Source organism: Haemaphysalis longicornis, unplaced genomic scaffold (genome assembly GCF_048455015.1).
Source record: "Haemaphysalis longicornis isolate Haplotype H1 unplaced genomic scaffold, Haemaphysalis longicornis Haplotype H1 scaffold_1, whole genome shotgun sequence".
NCBI classification, from domain to species: Eukaryota; Metazoa; Arthropoda; class Arachnida; order Ixodida; family Ixodidae; genus Haemaphysalis; species Haemaphysalis longicornis.
Window position 1 is genome coordinate 247210163 of NW_027526203.1, and position 22600 is coordinate 247232762.

At 47.4% G+C, this 22600-nt stretch overlaps 1 protein-coding gene across 2 annotated transcripts in view; it reads right to left on the reverse strand.

The window, feature by feature from the left end:
- LOC144143603 (argininosuccinate synthase-like) overlaps window positions 1-22600 on the reverse strand; it is a 200824-nt gene that overhangs the window by 12938 nt on the left and 165286 nt on the right. For both annotated transcript variants that reach the window (XM_077675444.1, XM_077675434.1), the window contains exons 5-11: window positions 22224-22298; window positions 21856-21926; window positions 17930-18051; window positions 15960-16044; window positions 15764-15828; window positions 15497-15570; window positions 14406-14463 (exon numbers count right to left, since the gene is read on the reverse strand). In XM_077675444.1, the coding sequence (XP_077531570.1) occupies window positions 14406-14463; window positions 15497-15570; window positions 15764-15828; window positions 15960-16044; window positions 17930-18051; window positions 21856-21926; window positions 22224-22298 (550 nt within the window). The remainder of the gene's footprint in view (window positions 1-14405; window positions 14464-15496; window positions 15571-15763; window positions 15829-15959; window positions 16045-17929; window positions 18052-21855; window positions 21927-22223; window positions 22299-22600) is intronic.

The window sequence follows — 22600 nt, forward strand, 5'->3', positions numbered from 1 at the left end:
CACTCACGCCACAAGAGAAATGAATGAGCACCAATGTAGCAATGGTCTGTGCTGCTGGAAGCGCGAGCGTAGCGCAAGCTGACCAAACGAAATGTCATTCTCCGCAGCTTGCAGGGGATATAAAACGACTTTGCCCTTCCCTAGCTGCGACTTTAGTGGAGCAATCAGGCTGCAGGAGTGCTCCAGTGCGCAGCAGCGAAAGCCCATTCCCGATGTGTGCAAACTTTTTGCATTTCATATTTTGTTCCCCCCACCAGGCGGGTGCCCAGACAGCAGCACCTAAGGCTCGCATAAATAAAGTTTATTCCTCCTCCTCCTCCTCCTCATAATTTGTTTAAAAGGTCCGACACCTGCAAATTGTTAATACTTGACAAGTGTGACCGCAGGAGCTACTCAGTGGCTAAACCGCCTGCTTGTGACCACAAGTGGCTTCGATGTCCCTTACCCACGACCGTTTTTGAGGACAGTACAGTGGACAAGCTCCGTTTCTTACAAGTACAAATAACAACAGATATGTCAGGGAAAACTGTTAGGTGCGCACTTAATCCCTTGGCAAGAAACTGCAGCCTTTGACCTTGTCTTGGAAGCAGAAACAGTAATAAAGCAGATGACACGTGCAGAAAGGCAGGCCGGTACCTCACACTGTCCCATTCGCACAGCGGTGATCTTTTCTGTTTGTTTGTTTGTTCTGCAGTTTTGTCTCTTTCAGATCTGCTTTTTTTTTCCGAAGGTGCACTTGTACTGACTGCCCAATTCGCTACATTACTTCTACTGCTACTCGTTCCGGAGGGGAGTACTGATTTGATTTGATTGTGGGGTTTAACGCGCCGACGCAGCGCAGGCGATGAGGCGCGCCGTAGTGGAGGGCTTCGGATTAATTTTGACCACCTGGGGATCTTTAACGTGCGCAGAAATTTCGTACACACGGGCGTTTTTGCTTTTCGCCTCCATCAGAAAAGCGGCCGCCGAGGCCGGGAATCGAACCCGCGACCTCGCGCTCAGCAGCGCCTAGCCACTCAGCCACCGCGGCGGGTCGGAGGGGAGTACTGCTGTGGACGAATTGAAGAGCGTCTACCCAAAAATGTTCATTCATGCTCCGCGCGTCAAAGTTCCCTTTCATTTTGTAACAGCATAATCTGTTATAAGATTCCGCAATGTAGCACACGGAACGATGGCCGGGGGTCAGGCGGTACGATGACATCCTGATTGTAATGCACACTATTAAGCGCTGATATTTGTACGCGCCAGTACGCAGACCTAAATTTAAGGCTTCAAGGTTAGCGTGATGGGCGATTCCATAGCGACGATTGCGAAAAATGAAAAGGCAGAAAATATATCCCACCGTCATATCTCTTGGCGGTTGCTATATGAATAGTCGCTAGGACAACATAAAGTCTGGACGAGAAAGTAGGTGGTAAATCGTCACCACTTCATCTGTTTTTCTAATATCTCGTGAATGTTTAAAGTTTGCTTTGCAATTGCGCCTCTGCCCTTGGGGAACAGCAGCATTTTGAGTTTTTGTTTGTGTTTTGATTTTACTGTCGCTTTAAACTACTAAATATTTTTTTTCTAATTTCAGTGACAATTCAACTCATCGAACCGGTTCGCGAACCGGTTCAAGCTCCCGAACCGGTTCGCGAACCGGTTCGGTACGTGATTTTGTCGAACCGGAACTGAACCGGAACGAAATTATTTCACCCGAACCCGAACCGTAACCGAACCGGTATTTTTTTCGGTTCGACACCCTGATTTATACTGACGCTTTTCGTGCTAATGCCAGTACCTTTTTATTTGTGGATGTTAATGTCATTTTTATCGTCATAATTTAATGTTTGTATTTCAGTGTTTTCAATTGCTTCGCTGCATTTTTATTTGTGAATTTTTCTTTCTTGGATGTATCCTAAATAGGCGCTATGTCTCCTGTGTGCATGTGGAGTACGAACCGTTTTTATGCCGTGATATTTTAATTCCCAATAAATTGCATTTTGTGTTAAATTGCAGAATGAACCGATTGTTGTGGTATTTTGAAAAATAAAGTCTGAGCTTGTTTTTTCTTTTCCATGTTTCAAAATAGCTTGTTTTGTTTTGTTTGCTTGTAACTGCCTATAGTACCATCGTGGGGAAGGGGGGGGGGGGTCTAGTAGCAGGCGGAGCGAAAGCACGCTGCCTCGCGGGGAATAGCAGAACGCTCTTGAGGCGTAACGAGATGCTTTCCAAGAGAGAGTAGCAGTACCCGTCTGCAGTATCCGGGAACGCCGCCAATAGAGCTTATTTACGCCTAAAGGGAGTGACGGAACGCTGCCTTGGAGGTGGCATTGCAATTCCCACACAGGGTTCAAGTACTCCGCTTCGAAAGCAGCAAGTAAATCCCACGGGGAGTGTTTCGCCTCTCGTTCGGCCGCCACGCGCTACTCCTCGGAAGAGTCGCCCAATGCTTCCAAAGGGAGTGAAATGTGGGACAAAAGTTTTTACTCCTAGACAGAGTGCCCAGCACTCCTCGAGTTCTTAGAGTGTTGGTAAGGTTAAATTAATGCATGATGCCTGAACGGTGGTCTGTTGAGTTGTATTGGGGTAGCACATGAGTGGAAACTCTTTTTTTATAAAATTAAAGCTCAAACCCGGTGTTAAACGATCTCACTTCTCCGTCGCGGACGGAGGCGACGAGGTGCAGGAGGAGGAGGAGGAGGATGAGTAAATACTGTGGCGAAGAGTATGAGCGGGCGCCTCAGAGCAAGTCGACCTAACGCAGCGCCATCCGCCTATGCGGGTATGCGGTGCATCGGTGTAGGAATTAAGACGAAGAAGCAGAAGAACGCTCCGCGTCTGGTCTCGCGTGTGCTCTTGCGTGTGCAATTTATTGTCATTTGGGGCAGTCGGGCTTGGTTGGTGCAACGGGGATGTTTTCGCGCTCTTCACTCATTTATTGCCGAAACAGGTCGCTTGCCTTGTTAATCAATTGCATCAACAAATTTCAATCGTTTATTGAAATACCTGTTGGTACAGTAGTGTTGAATTTTTTTTTATCCAAAATTGTTAGCATCACTGTTCCCTATTTTCCCTTCGTTTGAAACTAGTTACTAAGATTCTTCAACAGTGAAATCACAATAAGACTTGGCCAATCCCCCTGAAGGGGTACGCGCCATTCTTGTTCCGGATCCAACCAACCAACGTCTCGACCGTGAATAAACCCCTCTCTAACCGGCTACCCAGGCGTCGGCTATCTCCTTTACTATACTTCTATTCACATTCCTGAAGGCCCTGAGTGCGGCCCAGGGGAGTGGTTACTTCTTCACTGTAGCCCATTCTCAGTCCGTGCCGCCTGTGCTCTCTCCACCAGCTGAAACTGGGTAGGCAGAGAGGAGCTGGACAGCAGCATCTCCCATTGCTCTTGTGCGGCAGTTGACGGAAAGAGAGAAGGGTGCCCAGGGCTAAAGTCGTGCACCCCGATTATGTGGAAGAGTGTTGCTACTTCAGAGCAAAATTTACATTCAGCGTCGGAGCGATTCGGGTGCATTAAGTGAAGACGCGTCGGCGGTGGGAAGGAGCCGGATTGTATGAGCCGTAAGGTAGTTTGTTGTTCTATGGAAAGGTCAGGGTAAGAAGAAGGTAGGGTCTGTCTCAGAAGGCGATAATGCTGCGTTATGTTCCTGAACGAGACAAGCGGGTGACTGTCCTCGTGCAGCTCCATAGCACGGGGGCAAAAGAACAGTCTTGGTGGGCGTATTCGTTGCCCTCCATGGAAGCGTGAGCGGGTGTCCAGACGAGCTAAATGGAACCATTTGGGGAGTGGTTTTTTAGCACACGCAGTGCAGGTCGGGACACCAAACCCGACTGGTAATTCTGGTAGGCTTGTTGGGAATGGGTGACTACCTTACAAACCCCTGGTTGAGTGAGAGTCAAGGCGATGGCTGCCTCTTCTGCTGCCGTCATGTCTTCGGTCTTGAGTGAGGCACAAGCAAGAAGGTTGGTGCTGGAGGTAGCCACGATGATGGCGTACTGCTGCATTTGACGTTGGGAGGCGTCTGTGTAGATAACTGCATGATCCGCACCGGGGGTAGTGTTGAGCGCTTGAGCCCGTGCTTGTCGGTGACCCTCGTGGTGTGAGGGGATCATATTTATAAGCAAAGGGGGCATCTTTAGTTCTTGTCGCCAAAAGTCAAGGAGTACAACAAGCGAAGTGACGTTCTGTGCTGCCCAGCCAACCTGGGGAAGGATGCGGCGACCCACCGCAGTTCTGCTTATTCGGAGTTTCTGTAGCTTCTGGCCCTCTATCAGCTCTTCCAGCATGTATAAAGCCCCGTGCTAAGCAGCCTCTCTGTGGACGAACTCATGGGAAGACCGATGGCTTGCTCAACCGCCTTTCTAATCATTGTATAAAGCATCTTTATGTCCTCCTTGCCGAGAAGAAGACAGGGGGTTGACGTAAGTGATTCTTTAGAGGACAGAAGCTTGAACTAATCGAAAATTATTGGATTCCTTGAGGCCTCGCTTCTTGGTGGCAACTCGCCTTTTCATGTGTATGATTTGATTGATGCTGTGTTTGAGGTGCTGCAAGGATACGTCACTCTTGGTGTTGGCCTGAAGATATTGGCCCAGGGTCTTGATGCTGGGGCTTGGAATGATAGCCTGGCCATCCAGGAGTATTGTTCTAGGATCCTGGAGTATACTGTTCTAGCTAGAACAGTATACTCAGGATCCTAGAAGGCTAGCCTTCTAGGATCCTGAGCCTTGCGACGTGCCAAGCAACTTCGAAGTAATTGTGCGTCGAGCTGCGGGTACCGGTTGACGACTGTGGAGGTCAAAGAGTAACGTTGGGCCCAAGGTCAGACCACTGATCTCCACTTAATTGCTGGATGGCGCTTCGCCGCTGTCGCGGCCGGGCGCGCGCACGGCCACCGGAAGTTCAAAGGCTCGTCCCGGAAGTCGGGCGTCTGCTACGCTTTTCAACCGCTGATAAGCGTCCCCATTGACGCATTTTGGCATTTGTTTTTCCACTTTATTGCATTTTGGCTATACACATCGCGTTCAGATCGCAACTTATGCTATACCGAAGCATGCGACGTTAATATGAAGCAGAATGTAATTGCGAAGGAGAACGAAAATCTCGCTTGGGTCTTGGTTTGAGAGCAGACGACGGAGCTAGAACGGGATTTATGGTAGAAATTTACGCTAGGATTTTATGCTAGAAAGAAAACAACGTGGGCACGGCGTCAGGCTGTAGCCGAGTTCATGCGTCCGTTCTGTCAGAACAGTTGTAAGTAAAGTGGTCACTGCAGAGCCTGCTGCCCGGGGATGGAGCGCATTTGTCCCTTCCTAATACCCTGGTTACACGGGCACAGCTTAAGCGAACCGCAGTTAGACAAAACCGCAGTTTGCTGCGTTACACGACAGACGAAACTGCGGTTACGTCGCTAACCACGGTTAACGCAAACTGCAGCTTGGCCACCTCAGTTCGGTCACGCTAACCGCAGTTTCCGCCGCCGCAGTGCTCAAAATCGCACAAGTCAGTTCGGACGCAAGTGGCGGCGCATCAGCGGAGGCGAAAACAAAATCACCTGGCGTTCGGAAGAGACGAAGGTTCTCAAATAGCGGGCGCCCCAAAGCTGTCCCCAAGACGCGCTTGCGTTCTTTGCACGGCTCTCGCAATCAGCGCGACTGCCCGTAAGCAGCGGCTCGTTTCCCGATCCGCCCGATCAACTACGACAAAAGCCGTGCTAAATTTGTAAATTCCGCGCGTCGTCCGCCAAAAATGGATATAGCAGGCAATCCTGAAGCGCTTTCAGCACTCGGAAACGATCGGCGCCGCTTCGGCCGTGCCTGCATACACGCCGGCGCGCCTGCCCGCAGGGCACTGCTAGCGGCCCGAACCGGCCCAGACCACGGCAGCAACAGCTTATCGCATCGCCGCTCTTCAAAATGAATGTGATCGCGGAAAAGAACTTCTATATGCGAGAAAATTGATGTTAGTGCGGTGAAAAATTGTGCTATGGATTGTAATTCGCAGTTGTAGAGATAGCGGTGGTCAAATATCTACCGGGATGCTAAGCCGAAAGTTCCCAACACCGAACAGACCTAAGCAAACCAAGCCGGTTGCGAGCTGTTGGGGAAGCCCCTCTCTTCGCCGCGCGCGAGTGCGTTGTGTTTGGGTCAGAAGCGACTGCTTTAAGGATATTTTTTTTGTCAACACTGCTTCTCTTTTGTTTTTTTATCGTGAAGTTAAAAATGTGGTAATTTATTTTGTGATGCGCACAATCAAGTGACCGCGGTCACCAAACTTGCAATTTCGCGTCTAACAGCCAAAACCACAGTTTGCGATAACCGCGGTTCAAGTTTAGTAACCACGTTAAACTTAACTGCAGTTACTTTCGCCGTGTAACTAGGGTATAAGTTCGCCACCGAACGCCGGTATAAATCCGGCTTAGAGCGAGGGAATCTGCGTAACAAGAGCCACAGCTTAACGAGACGGATTTGACATTTGCGTTTCGCTGCGTATCACGCACGTCGTACAGAATATTGTCATACTTCCAAGTGGAACGTCTTCCCAGGCGACTTCTTTGGTCTGCTTGTGCAGTTGACGGCGCAACAAGCAGGCATTTCTTGGCGGAATGCGTGCAAAACCAGCCCATACGTAGCATGTGCTATGCTGGAACGGCGGCCATTTGCCCGACTGCCGGGACGAGCGCTCGAACTTCCGGCGGCCGCGCGCCGGAGAGCTCGAAGCGCCATCCAGCAACTCTAGTGGAGATCAGTGGGTCAGACCCGTACATACCCCCCGTTGCCACTGCTCGCGAACCATCGGTTGGGGTAGCGCCGTACGATTGCAGGTTTCTGCGGATGCCGCATGATGGCACTACGAGCGTCAATCGTGGACATGACCGGGGACATTGACACGCAAAGAATAGATTTAGCGGTACGTACCTTGCTGTTAACATAATTGCTGATACCGTAATTAGCATGATTAAAGGGGTACTGATACCAAATTTATAAATTGAGTTTATAAAGGTGCCTTACAGCAATTTTTAAGTGCAATGCACTTCTTAAGCGACCCTGAACCTGCGTCCACCGGTGATGTCCGCGCACGTGGAGATGGGCGCGCGCAGCCTGGCCGCTGACATGGCACATACCCACGTGGGGGATTGGCCAAGAATCGGGCGTGAGAAGGGCTAATGCACCTGCTTAAAGGAGTACTGACACGAAATTTCAAAGCTGAGATCCGCTCTAGCAATCAAGTACAACGACAACACAAATAGGTGTCTGTGAATAAATGCATCTTTCTTTCTTTGTAGTTGTGTGTGTGTGTGTGATCTCTCTTTCGCGAACATTACCGAACCGCGCAAATTCAACTTGTGCATTCGCACTTTCACATTCTTCTCCTCGGGGAAATGCGGGGAATTTTTTCAGCCAGTCGCGTCGGAAAACACATCAAAATCAATTTTAATTTGCCCGGCCGCGAGCTAGCTCAGATTGCGAGCGCCAGCGAAATCACTACCATCGGGACAAAAGATATCCTACGCCCCTGGGAACCCGCCGGTTCTGGGTAACGTTGGGTAGCCCTTTCCGGAACGGGAAAAACTCTCCTGCGTTGCTTTTAGCGGTGGTCGCGTTTCGCCAGGCGGGTCTCTCAACGGCATCATCAACTTTGGCAAAGTGGCAAAAAATTAACGCTATATGTTTTCAAAAACCAATTGAAGGCAACACCATGAACATAAATAATCTCAAATGTGTCCCAATTAAAAATTAAACCCAGCAAATAGCGTCCAATAACACGAATTACCAAATTACTTTTCAAATTTCCCTCGGTTCGGTTGACGCCGCAAGTGCCGCAAGCTTAGGCGAGCCAGTGCAGGCCACCTGGGACTACCGCAGACGATACAGAAGACGCAAATGATGTCACGGGTTCAAGATTGACGTCAAAACTTGCAGTTTTGCGGCCCGAACAGTGTGACGTAACACCGTCCGCCATGGCCCAGAGCTGCGATCTGTGCTGCCGGCGGCTGAAACTGAAATTGTTTGAAAGAAATTGATTGTACCCATACAAAAATGCCTTATGGGCGTCTATTGAAAAATGTATGGTGAGCTATGGCCGCCTATGGGTCTCTATGGTCACCCATAAAAAGGCATAAATTAGGCTATAGCCAGCTATTGAAGTTTTTATAGATCCTGCACTAAAGACTGTAAACCATACAATTCTCTTTAGACGATTATAGAACATCCTAGTGTGTTTAGTCTATAGAGTCACAGCTATTCAAGTAACTGTAGCCAGCTAAAGAAATATGTATGGCTTTATTTCTATAGACCAGCCACGGCAAAGCTCTTTTGGCTGGCTATAGACCATTTTTTAGCTTGAAGTCTACAGACTCAAAACCATTCAGCTGTCTTTTGCCAGCTATTGAAAAGAGTTCGTCCTAAAGCTATAGAGAGAAAGCCATAAAAGCTCATTCGGCTGGCTATAGGCCGTTGTTTCGCTCTAAGTCTACAGACTTCAAACCATTGAGCTGTCTTTTGCCAGCTATTGAAAAGAGTTCGTCCTAAAGCTATAGAGAGAAAGCCATAAAAGCTCATTTGGCTGGCTATGGGCTGTTCTTTAGCTCTAAGTCTAGAAACTTGGAACCATACGGATGTCTTCTGCCAGCTATTGGAGAGCATTTGTTTTAAAGCTAAAGTGAGGCAGCCATAAGAGCTTCTGCGGCTGGGTACAGTACAATATATAACTGTAAACTTTTAGATGTGTGATAATTAGGCAACATTTTGCCCGCATTAAGAAAGCGTTTGGATACAAGCCTGCATCCATAAAGGCTTCTTTAGCTAACTACATAGTAACATAAGGCTCCAAGTTTCCAGCCGCTAATCGAGAAGTGTTAGCTATAAAGGTATAATTCGAGCAACCATTAAATCCTATTCTGCTGGTTTCAATATGACTTATGACGCAAAATTCATATACTCATGATTTACCTAGCTACATCTACAACACAGATTGGATAACGATGATGAGGTTGATTGGCCGGTTATATGAGCGTATTTGTTCAATAAGGTTAGGTACTTATTATACCAACAATACGGGAAAAGTACAATGAACAGAAGCTACTGATTAACGCTCAAATTCAGGTTGCAACTTTGGATACTGCGCGTCCGCAAAGCTTTCAAATGAACGTTGACCGAAAGACGTATAAGTTCGTAGAATTATTCCTCTGTGGCCCTTCGCTGCCGCGGTCAAGTGAAAAAGCGGGCTTCTCTGAAAACGGCCCTCACAGCGTCGAAGCAGATTGGAAGTAACTTTCGCGGCCCACGGTACGCTCTCTCAGAAATATGGTGGAAGCTGCGAACAACCGCATTCTTTCTCCCGCGGACCCCACTTTCAGATTAGTCATTGAGAAAGGGGGAGAGCGACCCACGCAGGACCGGAGGAGGCGCGGTGAAGAAATTCTGGGAAGCGATGAAAGGGTAGAGGGGACACCCCTGCTTCCTGTTTTATTTTCTGTTGTTTGTTTGGCATACTGGTTTTGGCGATGGGTACCGAAGGACACGGCCGTGCGGCCCGCGCTGTGTTAGTATTCCTGCGCGCAGCAATGCTAGTGACAGACAATGTTCCCTGAGTACTGAGAACAGATACAACTTTTTTTCGGATGAAGAAAACAAAACGTTAAGCGATCTTGTATTTACAAAAAAAATAATTACCAGCGAACAAGTTAGAAAAAGATCGAAAGATGGGCATGTATCTCCGCACTATTTGCTATCGCGATGGACCCGCTTATACCTGGATGTACTCAGTCAGCCACATTTCGTCTCCTTGCTCATGTGCGCGGGCATGGCACGTGTTGCCTGGTGCTGGGAATTTCGACACGACGGCAATGTGCTCGTGTAGATGGTGTGACGCCAAGCAAATGTGTCGCTTTTTGGTGTCGTGAATTCCGGTGTTTACGGTGACAGTGTTACGGTTAATTCAACATCAACTTCAAGTCATGCGAAAATGGATACCTGCGATACTGTGACAGGAATTTCATCGTACGCAAAACTCTAGGGTGAGTGATCTTACGAACAGAAGAGACTCTATAGTGCGAGAAATGCAGGACTTTTTTTGGTGTTCACGAATACTTTTCTAAACTACCCTGCACCACATGGGCACTGCAACGTAGACAGAAGTGAAGATTTGGCCGCGGTGATGTGACGAAAATAATTTTTTCGCGAACTGAGAAAACTTACAAGGAACTAATTGAGTGAACTTGGGAAAACGTTTTTTTTTATCATTGCATTGTGTGCGACCATCTTCATTGTTTTATTGAGAGTGCATTTCCATTTTAGCCACCGAACTTGCAGCTGTGTGCGTTGAGTACTGAGTGTAATGAACGACTTCTGAGTGCTTTCTTTTCTGTGGACTACCCAGCACCTGTAGGTATTTGTGTCTCGGCGGACGCTCGCGGGGAATGTGCCGCGTAGTGTGGCTGTCGAGCGAGTCACTTAAGCGTGAGCCAGAGTGTTGGAATGCGTGTGCTGTGTTTCGATCTGCGTATGTGAACAACTGTTTACTGGTGGTGAAGTAACGTAGATAGTAGCCATTTATGTGATGAATGGAATGAATAAACCCCTTGATTTTGCTTTCCTTGAATGCCTGTGTTTAAGCCTTTTGTGAATGAAAACTGGCGAAGTGTTTGCAATCGCAACCTCGCACTCCCCCTATATTGCTGAAGTGTTCACGGAGCATATATTACAGAATGCACCTAAGTGCCACAGGACAACTTCTAGAGATCTGCAAGGCTCTATGCCGGCATGGCAGCGTGTTAATAATTTCTCAGCGGCTGCTGCTGTCGCTGTGTTTCAAGTGGTGGTGATTCTCTTCTGGCTGCAGCTCATGCAAAAATATTGTATGGTCGGCTATTGAAAAACCTTCTTATGGTTGTCTTTAGCTATTTGGCCCAATTATCTTTAGACATTTCTATGGCTGTCTTTAGCCATTCCTATCGACATTCCTATGGGTGTCTTTAGATTCTTCTATAGCCATAGCGATATCGAAAGAAGAGCTAAAGACAGCCATAGAACCGGCTATAGAAGAAGCTAAAGACACCCATACGGATTTCAATACGAATAGCTAAAGACACCCATAGGAATGTCGATACGAATATCTAAAGACACCCATAGGAATGTCGATACGAATATCTAAAGACACCCATAGGAATGTCGATACGAATAGCTAAAGACAACCATATAACCGGCTATAGAAGAACCTAAAGACACCCATAGGAATGTCGATAAGAATAGCTAAAGACAGCCATAGAACCGGTTATAGAAGAAGCTAAAGACACCCATAGGAATGGCGATACGAATCGCTAAAGACAGCCATAGAAAAGTCTAAAGATTATTGGGCCAAATAGCTAAAGACGACCATAAAAATGATTTTCTATAGCCGACCATACAATATTTTTGTATGGGTAACTACTTCTATGCTTGTTCGATTTTCATTATTAATGGGCTAAGAGGTATTGTTCACAGCATAAAAACCAAAAAACAAAAAAAAAGATCGCGCCAATCAACCCTGTGAATGTGGTTGGAAAGCAAAGCTGTAAACGGCACTCACAGCGATTGCCCATGCGACGTACTTAAATTCACTCACGTCGCTCTACCAATAGTGAAACCAGAGAGAAGTGAAATGCACTTAACCACACCCTATATTACTTCAAACGGATATTCTTGGTAAGGTTAAATCGATGCATGATGCATGAACGGTGGTTGGTTGAGTTTTATTGGTGTAGCACATGAGTGGAAACTCTTTTTTTTTTACAAAATTAAAGGAAGCTTAAACCAGGTGTTAGACGATCTCACTTCTCCGTCTCTGCCTCCGCGGACGGAGGCGACGAGATCGGTCGCAGAGACGGAGGAGGTGAAGGAGGAGGGGGAGATACTTCTATTCAGATTTCTGAACGGCCCATAGTGCGGCACAGGGGAGTGGTTCCTTCTTCACTGGAGCCCATATGCAGTCCGCCCCGCCTGTGCTGTGTCCACCAGCTGAAGCTCGGTAGGCAGAGAGGGGCTGGACAGCCGCATCTCCCGTTGCTCTTGTTGGGTATAGTTGACGGAAAAAAAGGAGGGTGCTCAGGGCTAAAGTCGAACACCCTTATTATGTGGCGAGGTGTTCCTAGTTCTGAGCAAATTTTACATTTCAGCATCGTAGCAATGCCAGTGCATATTAAATGAAAACGCGTCGCGTGTGGGAAGGAGCCGGATTGTAGCCATGGGGTAGTTTGTGGTTCTCTGGAAAAGCCAGGGTAAGGCGGAGGTAGGGTTTGTCTCTGAAGGCGATAATGCTGGGTTATCTCCCTGAACATGACAAGCGGTTGACTGTACTGATGCAGCTCCCTAGCACGGGGGTAAAAGTGCAGGCTTGTCGGTGGCCGTATTCGTTACCCTCCATGAACGCGTGAGCGGGTGTCCAGATGGGCTGAATGGAACTGTTTGGGGAGTGGTTCTTTAGCACACGCAGTGCAGGTCGGGACACCCTAACTCACTGACAATTCCGGTAGACTAGTTGGGAATCGGTAACTACCTTCCGAACCCCTGGTTGAATGAAAGCCAAGGCGATGGCTGCCTCTTCTGCTGCCGTCAGGTTTTGGGTCTTGAGTGAGGAACACGCAAGGAGGTTGGTTCTGGAGGTAGCCACGATGATGGCGTACTTCGCCCTCGATGCTGCGAGGCGTATGTGTAGATAACGGCATGATTCCCACCGAGGGTAGTGTTGAGCGCTTGAGCCCGTGCTTGTCGGCGACCCTCATCGTGTGAGGGGTTCATATTTCTAAGCAAAGAGAGCATCTTTAGTTCTTGTCGCCAAGAGACCGGGAGTACATCAAGCGGAGCTACATTCTGTGCTTCCCAGCCAATCTGGTGGAGAATGTAGCGACGCGCCGCAGTTCTGGTTAGAAAGAGCTTCTGGTTAGAAAGATCGCCCTCTATCAGCTCTTCCACCGTGTTGTGGAGCCGTGTGCTAAGAAGCCTCTCTGTGGACGCACTCACGGCAAGACCAATGGCCTGCTCAAACACCTTTCTAATCATTATATGAAGCATCCTTATGTCCTCCTTGCCGAGAAGACAGGGGGTTGACGTAAGCGGTTCTCGAGAGGACAAAAGCTTGAATTAATCGAAAGGTATCGGATTCCGTGAGGCTTCGCTTCTTGGTGGCAACTCGCGCCTGATCATGTGTATGATTTGATTCATGCTGTGTTTGATGCGCTGCAAGTATACGTAACTCCTGGTGTTGGCCAGGAGATGTAGGCCCAGGATCTTAATTCTGGTGCCTGGAGTGGTGGCCTGGCCATCAAGGAGTATTTGAATGTGTTCCTTGATGTGTCGTTATGCGTGAGGGGGGACGACAAGGAGCTGTGATTTTGTACGTGAACACTGGCGGCCACAGGCTTTAGCACAATGGCGTACTAGAAGTGAGATGTCATGCGTTGGTGAGAGCTTCCTTTTATTTTTGTAACTCCTAGCACAGGCGTAAGGTGCGCACAGGGCCGCTAGACGTGCCGTGGATGGAGCGCACTGCGGCACCAGAGGTCGCGTGATGCTATCACGTGGCATTCAGCGAGAATGCAGTGGGGTAAACCAGTAGATGTTCTTGGTGAGTGCACCACCTGTCTTGCCCGTCCCTGCGTGGGCTCGTAGCTAAATCGGTAAGACAACGGGCTCTCGCTTTGTTATTCTATTATTTCCAGGTTCGATTCCTGGCGGTGCCAGAAAATTATTTAATTTGTTCGTGGGAGTTTTTTGTTGACACCAACGGTCGCGAAGAACCCTTGGGTGAAGAGGTAAAAAGCTTTGCTTTAAAATTGGTGTCAGTACTATTACTCATGTGTAGCTCAGTACATTATGTCTAACACCTGTTTCTAATTCACTTAGAAACACTAATTCACTCAGTACATTATGTCTAACACCTGTTTCACGAAGCATTCACTAGGTCCCCCTTTTAGTCAGCTTAGCCATGGAGCTGCAGGGGCATACGTGATGCGTGCTCTACTTGCATTCAAAAGAACCACCGTTCGAATGTCATGTGGACCGAAATTTGCCTCATTTTCGTTTCAACTCAGTTACATTACTTTGTACTTTTTGCTCCGTTGACTATAGTCACGTGGGCTTAGGAAATGTTTCTTTGCTATGGACGCAGGAAGGCGGCTTTTTCGCCCAATGAGCCATGTAAGGTCATTGAAGGTCAATGAGCGATTTAAGGTCATTTTAAGACATTTAAAACTGTGAACAGTATGCAACGGCCAGATAACTTCAGTGGAAAATTGGCTGGGCAACAATTCAAGAGCCAGTACCAACGATCTGCACACATAAAAGCAGCTCACGCCCTCATATAACCAAGCCCTGACGTATTTTACACCACCAACTTTCAGCACAATGCAAAAACCTGTTCAACGTACCGCCGTAGACTTGACGGGAGAATTCCAGAGAAAGGCCTTGCTTGATCCTTCGCACTTCCTGCAATGACGACGTGCGAAGAAGTACAGTGAGAGTAAATTAAAGAAAATAGGGAAAGCTCCCGGGATGCTGAATCACCGGCGCCAGTAATTAGACTCAACGTCTGGAGACAACTAAAACCACCAGTGAAACCTAAACACCGCGTTTATTCTAGTTTACTATTTTTGTCATGTGTGGCCATGACCATGCGGTGCCTTGAAGTTACGTACCGGCGTGAATTCAACTCATAAGGCCTCTTTGCAGCTGTGTCTTAAATTACCATTCGATGTGTTTTTTTTTATTTTTGTATAAATCAATAACCGCACAAAAATGTTCGCCGAATATTGTACTGTTTACTTTTGGCAATCTAAGGCCACATTATTTTGAACGTCTTTTAAGCGCCATTTAGCCGCACGAATAGCTGTTGCGGACTCGCGAAATCGTTCTGAGTCGCAGTGGCGAAGAGAACATTTAGCCCACAGGTTGCCTTGTGCAACCATGCAGGAGTCCGAGCATAGCAACAATGGGTCATGTCATGCTGGTGCAGCCTAACGGAGAAGTGCCAGTGGATATATCGCGCTAAGTTCGATCGAAGTGCATTAAAGACTTAATTTTTGCTTCCTGCGTGAAAACAAGTCGGTCGAGCCTTGGCCTCACTCTCAATGGCGTATCACGAAATTTCCTATCTTTTAAGTGGCGAAAGTGACGCATAAAGCCCAGCACACGTTGTGGGAATTCGCATGTGAATTCAGTGATGCGACATGTCTCGGGCGACAGAACGGCCCTTGTTCACGGCAGCGGCAAATTGCGAAATGTTTTGGAACCACCAAACTTTTCCTTCGAAAGTCCTATATGCATACGGCGCGGGGACGAAGCCTTGAAACAACGCGGTTTGCCAATGAGAACATTGAAACATTTTCGCAAGGGCTTAAGACACACCATGTGGTACACGGGCTGAAGATAAGCCATTCAAAAACAACGGTATATTTCGTGAGCATGCAGGGTCTTGAGCGGGAAGGGAGTAGGGTCGATGGTTGGGAAGGCATAACAATACCTTGTCCATGGCAAACACCTCGAGGTCCAGGTGAGCAACGTGCAGGATGGTTCCAGCCGGCGTCTCGTACACACCTGCCACGCGATTTAACGAAAGGTGACGACGGCACTTCTATAGATACAGTGCTATATGGATCTGAATTCGTTAAGAGTGCATCTGAAAGTACATTGGAGCTTTTGTGTTCGGTGAAAATAAAGTCGGTAACTATCTATTTCCTACCAAGTAGTTCATTTTGTGTATCAAAGACATCATAAACGGCAAGCTTACCGCGCGATTTCATTCCAATAACTCGATTTTCCACGATGTCGATGCGGCCCACACCATGACGGCCTCTGAGTCAGCAACGTGTAAGGAGAACAGGATGCTTTTCAATGTGAACCCCGTACGTACAAGTCAAGATCAAAATGGTAATGTCTCTTACAGGACAAATGACTCTGTCGTGTCACTTAATAAGATCGCGTACCCAATTTTGTTCAAGTAGAGGAACAATTCCAAGGAGTCTGTCTTTTGGCTGCCGTCCGAAAGGTTTGTGACCATAACAGGCTTCCCTAAAATAGAAAAAAAAGAAGAAAAAGAAAACACTGTAATAGTGAAATACGAAGGCACTAACCAACATTACTCGGAACCACTCTTCAACACTGATCAAGCACAGTCGCAGAAGAACCTCGCCCCGGCCTGCGTTTAAGCCGCTATATATTTCGCGCAGCTTCACCAAGGACAAATTTTTATGTCTGAAATGCAGTGCCACGACAATGAAGCTGGAATCACAAGATATGGAATCAAGTTGGAATCACAAGAAAACAAGATATATTTCAACCGGCCAGGAAGGGTCGGTTCGTTTTAAAGAGACAATTATTTACACGTATTTACGCAAAATAAGCACTTTTTCACGGCCTCATTCTTTTGCTGGTTGTGATAGCCTGAATAATGGCTGAGGAGATCCACACCGCGCGTTTAAAATGTCATCTACTTTATTTTGGGGGCACATCGTAGTGTTTTTTTTTTAATGGTGAAGTATAAAGAATCACTGTTAGACATGTATGCAGTTAAAAATAGGTCCTTCTCTAGTTTTGATGAATAAGGAATTCAGCCAACATTGCCGCTCCCGATTGTCAGTTAACTGCGTGTGCCTCACAGTGCAAGTGATTCGTAGTTTCAATTTATGATTGTCACTGCTTGCTCATATTATTCACGTAGATTGTTCGCACCAAGAGGGCGCATGCTCGAAGACCCTTCATACTATCATCATCATCATCACCAGCCTATCTACGCCCACTGCAGGGCAAAGGCCTCTCCCATTATTCTCCAATTACCTCGGTCCTGTGCCAAGTGTGACCAATTTATCCCCGCAAACTTCTTGATCTCATCTGCCCATCTAACTTTCTGCCGCCCCCTGCAACGCTTGCCTTCTCTAGGGATCCACTCTGTTACCCTTAATGACCAGCGGTTATCTTGCCTTCGCATTACATGCCCTGCCCACGTCCATTTCTTCTTCTTAATTTCTACTAATATGTCTTTAACACCAGTTTGCTCCCTGACCCACTCCGCTCTCTTCTTGTCCCTTAATGTTACACCTATCATTTTCCGCTCCATTGCCCGCTGAGTCGTTCTCAATTTAAGTTGAACCCTCTTCGTCAGCCTTCAAGTTTCTGCCCCGTAGGTGAGTACCGGTAAGATGCAGCTGTCATACACTTTCTTCTTCAGCGACAATGGTAGGCTGCTATTCATTATCCGAGAATGTCTGCCATATGCACCCCACCCCATTCTGATCCGTCTAATTATCTCTGCCTCATGGTTGGGATCTGGGGTCACAACTTGGCCTAAGTAGATATATTCGCTTACCACTTCCACTCTCTCGCCACCTATCTCAAACTGCTGTGCTGTACCGAGGTTATTGATCATTACTTTAGTTTTCTGCATATTAATTTTCAGACCCACGGTTCTACTCTGTTCGCCCAGTGCAGAAAGCATGCTCTGCAATTCGTCCCCCGAGTTACTTAGCAAGGCAACGTCATCAGCAAATCTGAGGTTACTGAGGTATTCTCCATTAACCCTTACTCCCACCTGTTCCCAATCCAACGTTCTGAATACTTCTTGTAAGCATGCTGTGAATAACATTGGAGAGATTGTGTCTCCTTGTCTGACACCCTTTCTTATAGGTATTTTACTGCTCTCCCTATGGAGGATGATGGTAGCTGTAGACCCATTGTAGATATCCTCTAGTATTCTTACATAATGCTCATATACCCCCTGCTTCCGTAATGCCTGAATGACTGCTAGGGTTTAGACCGAGTCAAATGCTTTCTCATAATCTATGAAGGCTATATATAGGGGTTCAGTATACTCAGCGCACTTCTCTATCACCTGATCGATCGTGATAGAGAATCTATCTTCTTTATCTTCTCTATCATACTATAGCCACACCAAACTGACCTCTTTTGAATTCGATCTCCAGCGTTTCCGGCTCCTCTAGGGCTTTTGCAGGATCGCGGGTCATGGTGTAAATTTCCTCGGGTGCCGACGTGTCAGGGTTCTCCAGTATCCCCGACTCGTAGCTGTAGGGTGAAGTCCCGTGAATGGAGAAAGACGTTTTCGCGCGTTGTGTACATTTAAAATACCATGAGGCGCCAACCTCCGTGTTGTTAAACCACGTTCTAGTCATTGTGGAACGTTAGTAAACTATCAGCATCAACCTAAATGGATCCGTTCGGACGTGGCTTTTCACAACGCCAATACCTTGCTTAGCAGACTCGGCAGCATGGCGTTTCACCTGAAATTTGAATTTATGAGCGGATAACTTCCTACTGCCCGGAAGCACTCAAGAATACAAGTCGTGTGCTGCACATATCCGTGATAATAAAGCAGGTATTGCCGCAATGACTCACTGCGCGCAATGTTCAGTTATCACACGTGCTACATGAAATTACTGTCATTGGGCCTGAGCGCGGGATTTAATTTGAGTCCACGTGTCCCGTGTGAATGCTTATGGCCATTACAGTTTGTAGGTGCTTGTGTTTCCGTCACTAAAGCATTGAATGACTGGCAATGCTGAGCTAATTGTACAGAATACATGCTTTTGAACGAAAAAACAGGGAAATGAAGAAATACAACTCGGAAACAGTTTGCTTAGGTTTACTATCTCCCACTATACAAAGAACACATGGAGGGCGCGCTCAGGTATACTCGTATTCTTTCGGCCTTTGAATTTCATGTCCACAAGAAAGCAGCGTACAAAGAAAAATATTATTTCTTCACCTGTTTCTTCGGCCCCTTTTTTAAGACTACCTACTCCATGGTGTGGGCCTGTCAAAACACCCCACCGCTTACCCCCAACCCCAACCCTTCCCCAGAGCAGTGGGAGGGCCTGCTGACCAGCTCCCATCATGCTGACCGCATCTTTCTGGTCACCCGTGCCAGGGCTGCAGCCAAGGCCCAAGGGTACCTGGACTGAGGCGAACCCACCCCATCGAGTGACGGCTCAACCACCACCGTTTGCTCTATTAAAAGTTTATTTTCTCTCTCTCTCTCTCTCTCTCTCTCTCTCTCTCTCTCTCTCTCTCTCTCTCTCTCTCTCTCTCTCTCTCTCTCTCTCTCTCTCTCTCTCTCTCTCGCACACTGAATGAGAACACAAAACTGCTAAAGCAACGGTTCTATTTGTGGACTCGGCTCGCACTGTACGCGCCCAACCGCCTCCAGCGTTTTCGTGCAGCAGCCCTATTAGGCTAATAAAAGCGTCGCTATGATTTCGTCTCATTTCATGTGCCTCACTGTTGCTGTTCATTGCTTCCCTGGCGCTTTGTTCTACGGTCGCGCCTGTCTTTAAATTACGGTGCGAAAGTTAAGTGCGCGAAAATTTAAAAAATTGTGCGAGATTCACGTTCCGGGCCTCAAACCGCCCTGCAATATGGCTTCAGCTTGATGCGGCAAAGGAAGCGGAGAACGCACATATAAGTGATGCCCGCAAGCCTGTGTACGTCAAAGTAGTTTCCGGACTTCCCTCGTGTTGGTAAACAGACTAGGGCACAGACAGGCTTAATGTCGTCGCATCACACACATACAGCTCTGTTAAGCTAATTATGAGCCAAGTGTGTTCGCTCTCTGCCTGAGACTAAGAGCTGGCGCGCCAAAACGTGCATCGCCTTCGACTTTCATGATTTCGTGATGAATGACGAGCAGACCAACACTGTACACAATGTTGTATAACGATGCTTTGCAATATACTCGAACGAATATCAATCGCCTGTTGTTCGTGATCAAGCGTTATACAGAACGGTAAGCGATATTACAATCTCTTGAGAATAAGTGCACTCATGAGGTGGCGGTATTAAGTCTGGCTTCAGCAACAACGCGCAAAGTTTTCAACGAAAAAATTACGCCCACTCGGATCGGCCAAAGCTATGCTAATGTTTCACCCCTACGCACCTCTCCTCACGCAAGTTCGCATTAAAGGGACACTGAAGTGAATTTGTCAAGCTCCCGGTTTTGCTCGCACTGCGTAGACTGGCTCAAATTACCACACTTTTCATCGTTTATCCGGTTCATAAGTCGTTAATTATTTTATAAAGCGGGACAGAATAAAAACTACCATGCGCGGTCTGTGGCGGCCGCACAAACTAAAGGCTGTGACGTCGGGAGGAGGTGGCACCGTGATTGGACGATGTCCAAGGTTAGCATTCAAACAAGTTTCGGTTTCGGTTCTGTAAAACAACATGCTTGACATCCGAGGGCATCGTTGGATAGGCATTCTCGATATCTCAGTAATCGCCGTACCGCGCTTTTGCAAAGTTGTCGGCTGTAAAATGCCTAAGATAAGCCTTCCAGGACGGCTAGGCATCGTAGAAATCACTAGCCGCGGGGCCTACACAGTGTATGAACGCCCTCCGCGTCACCGCAGACGCTCAAATGCCATGCGCTTTTCCCGCATATTTGGAGCTTGCCTCACTCATGCCTGTATCGTAAAAAGCGTGTTCGCACCAGGCCAAGGGTCTACTGATTCAGGCCTGTGCCCACTGCCCGCAAGCAGTCGGTGCTTTTGGCAACAGCACGGCAACGAGAACTCGCTATCGCGTCATTGTCAGTCTGCGCGCGTTTTGCGAACTCGCTCTTGTAGCAGTGAACGTTACGGCCCAAAAATGGTGAACTCAATTTAGAAAACATTGGCCGAAAACGAAAAAATCAACTTACAAAAAAAAAGCACGTACCCTTCGGGTATTCGAACTTGCGACTTGCAAAAGAATAATCCTAGCGCCTCAGACCACTCAGCCACGAGCCAGCGCTGGCGAGATTGGATATATAACATATATCATGTATAAGCAGTTTACACTTTTATTTAATTTTAGCTTTTCAATTACTTTAGGTGGCTATTTGTTGTATATCGCTTGTGCAGTAAGCGTCCACCAAACTTCCACAATATCTCACGTCTAGCAATTGCATTTCTTCCGCGGAAAAGCGTTCGCAGTCGTGCTGTCGTTCTGTTGACCGCTGTGCTTGTTCATCCAGTGCAAAAAAGTGCTTTCTGCTCCCTAGTTTGGCACTGCATGGTAAAAGTTTCAGTTGATGTTGTTTTCTTGGTACCTATATTGACTTCATTTACTCTTCTCCCACCTTCAAGTGGTCTTAAGTCAGCGAAGCGTCGCATGTGCACTTGTACAGCGCTTGTGTGGAGCGACCCGGACTCGGAGCTTGATACAGTGTACAAACTAACAAAGTAAAGAAAGGCACATTCTTCCATTCACAAACGTGTTGTGGCTTAGTTTCAACTGAGCGAGCGAATTGCGACGACCCGCCGGCGGCCGGCGGACTAAACGCTGTCACGACTGACTCGGTCGGAAGGTCGGCGAACCGTGCAGTAGCGCAGCCAGTTGGGAGCTCATCTCCTCCTGACGTCACACGAAAACGCCACAGAAAATGGGCGAGGGTGCAGAGAGGAGGACAGCATTTTCGAAATGATTTTTCTACTAAATAAATTCGCGTAAACGCGCTCAGAGTGATCGAAACATGGCCTATGGACTCCGGACTACAATTTGCGCTAGTAATCCCGCAATCTTTACAAATCACTTCAGTGTCCCTTTAAAACACCTGCCCAGTCCGATCATGAGGGTAGTGGTGACTTCACTGTTTATCAACAATCGAAGCCAAATGACATGGTGAAAGCTAAAGAACATCACAGAGCAAAGACACAGACACAGAAATCCCAGAACAAGGACACAAAGCGAATCGTTTTCTAAGGCTGAAAAAAGTAGTAGCTTGCAGGTTGTGATGCATGGTTTAGAAATTTGTATCACAAAAAAAGGAATTAATATAAGAGCGTGGCGTCCGTGCGTTCATTATTAGTCGGGGTTCTTGAAAATGGCCTTCACCTGACGTGCATTAGGTTGGCGTCCATGCTCCAAGGTGCTTTAGGTGTCACTGGCAGCTCAATGCCGTGCTTCTGAAAAGGCGAAATCACTTCACTGTAGGACCACTGCGCAGTCACAGGGTCCTAGAGCCCCTAGAGCCGTAGGTATTGTTGTTCGGCTAATACGACGACACGGATTTTGAGGCGTTTTCGCTGTAACACTAAGGAAGTCGCATGCTCAGCGTTAATACTTGGACTGTAAAGCGAAGTTATGTATACCTTTGAAACATAACAAGTCAGCAGTATACGTTCAATGAAGCGTGCCAGATGGAAGAACGAGCACAGTCGCACACTACTACATTCCAAGCCACTACAATGAACAGTCGCTACCTGGGCGTATTCGAAGAGATCCTGGCGTCCCCGGAACCTGTTGTAGAACTCGGGCATCCTCCACGGAGCGATGGTCTGGAAGATAAAACCAAATGAACATAAGCCACAAGGCTACGTTAGTCATTGCCCCAACGCGAACGATTTATTTACTATTAATAAGAGCCGAGTTCACCCCGCTTGTCATGGCGCCCCTCACTCTGATCCTCCCTTAAAGAAGTTCATTTTCCGTCCCGCTCCTCGCATGCCACATACGTCACCCAAGAAACTGGTGGGTGGGGGCTGGTAAACGCGCTCAAGTATTAAATAGGAGCCATGACACGAAACTGCCCCATACATATTTGGGACAAGGTTTAAAGCATAGAGTTTCTTACAATATA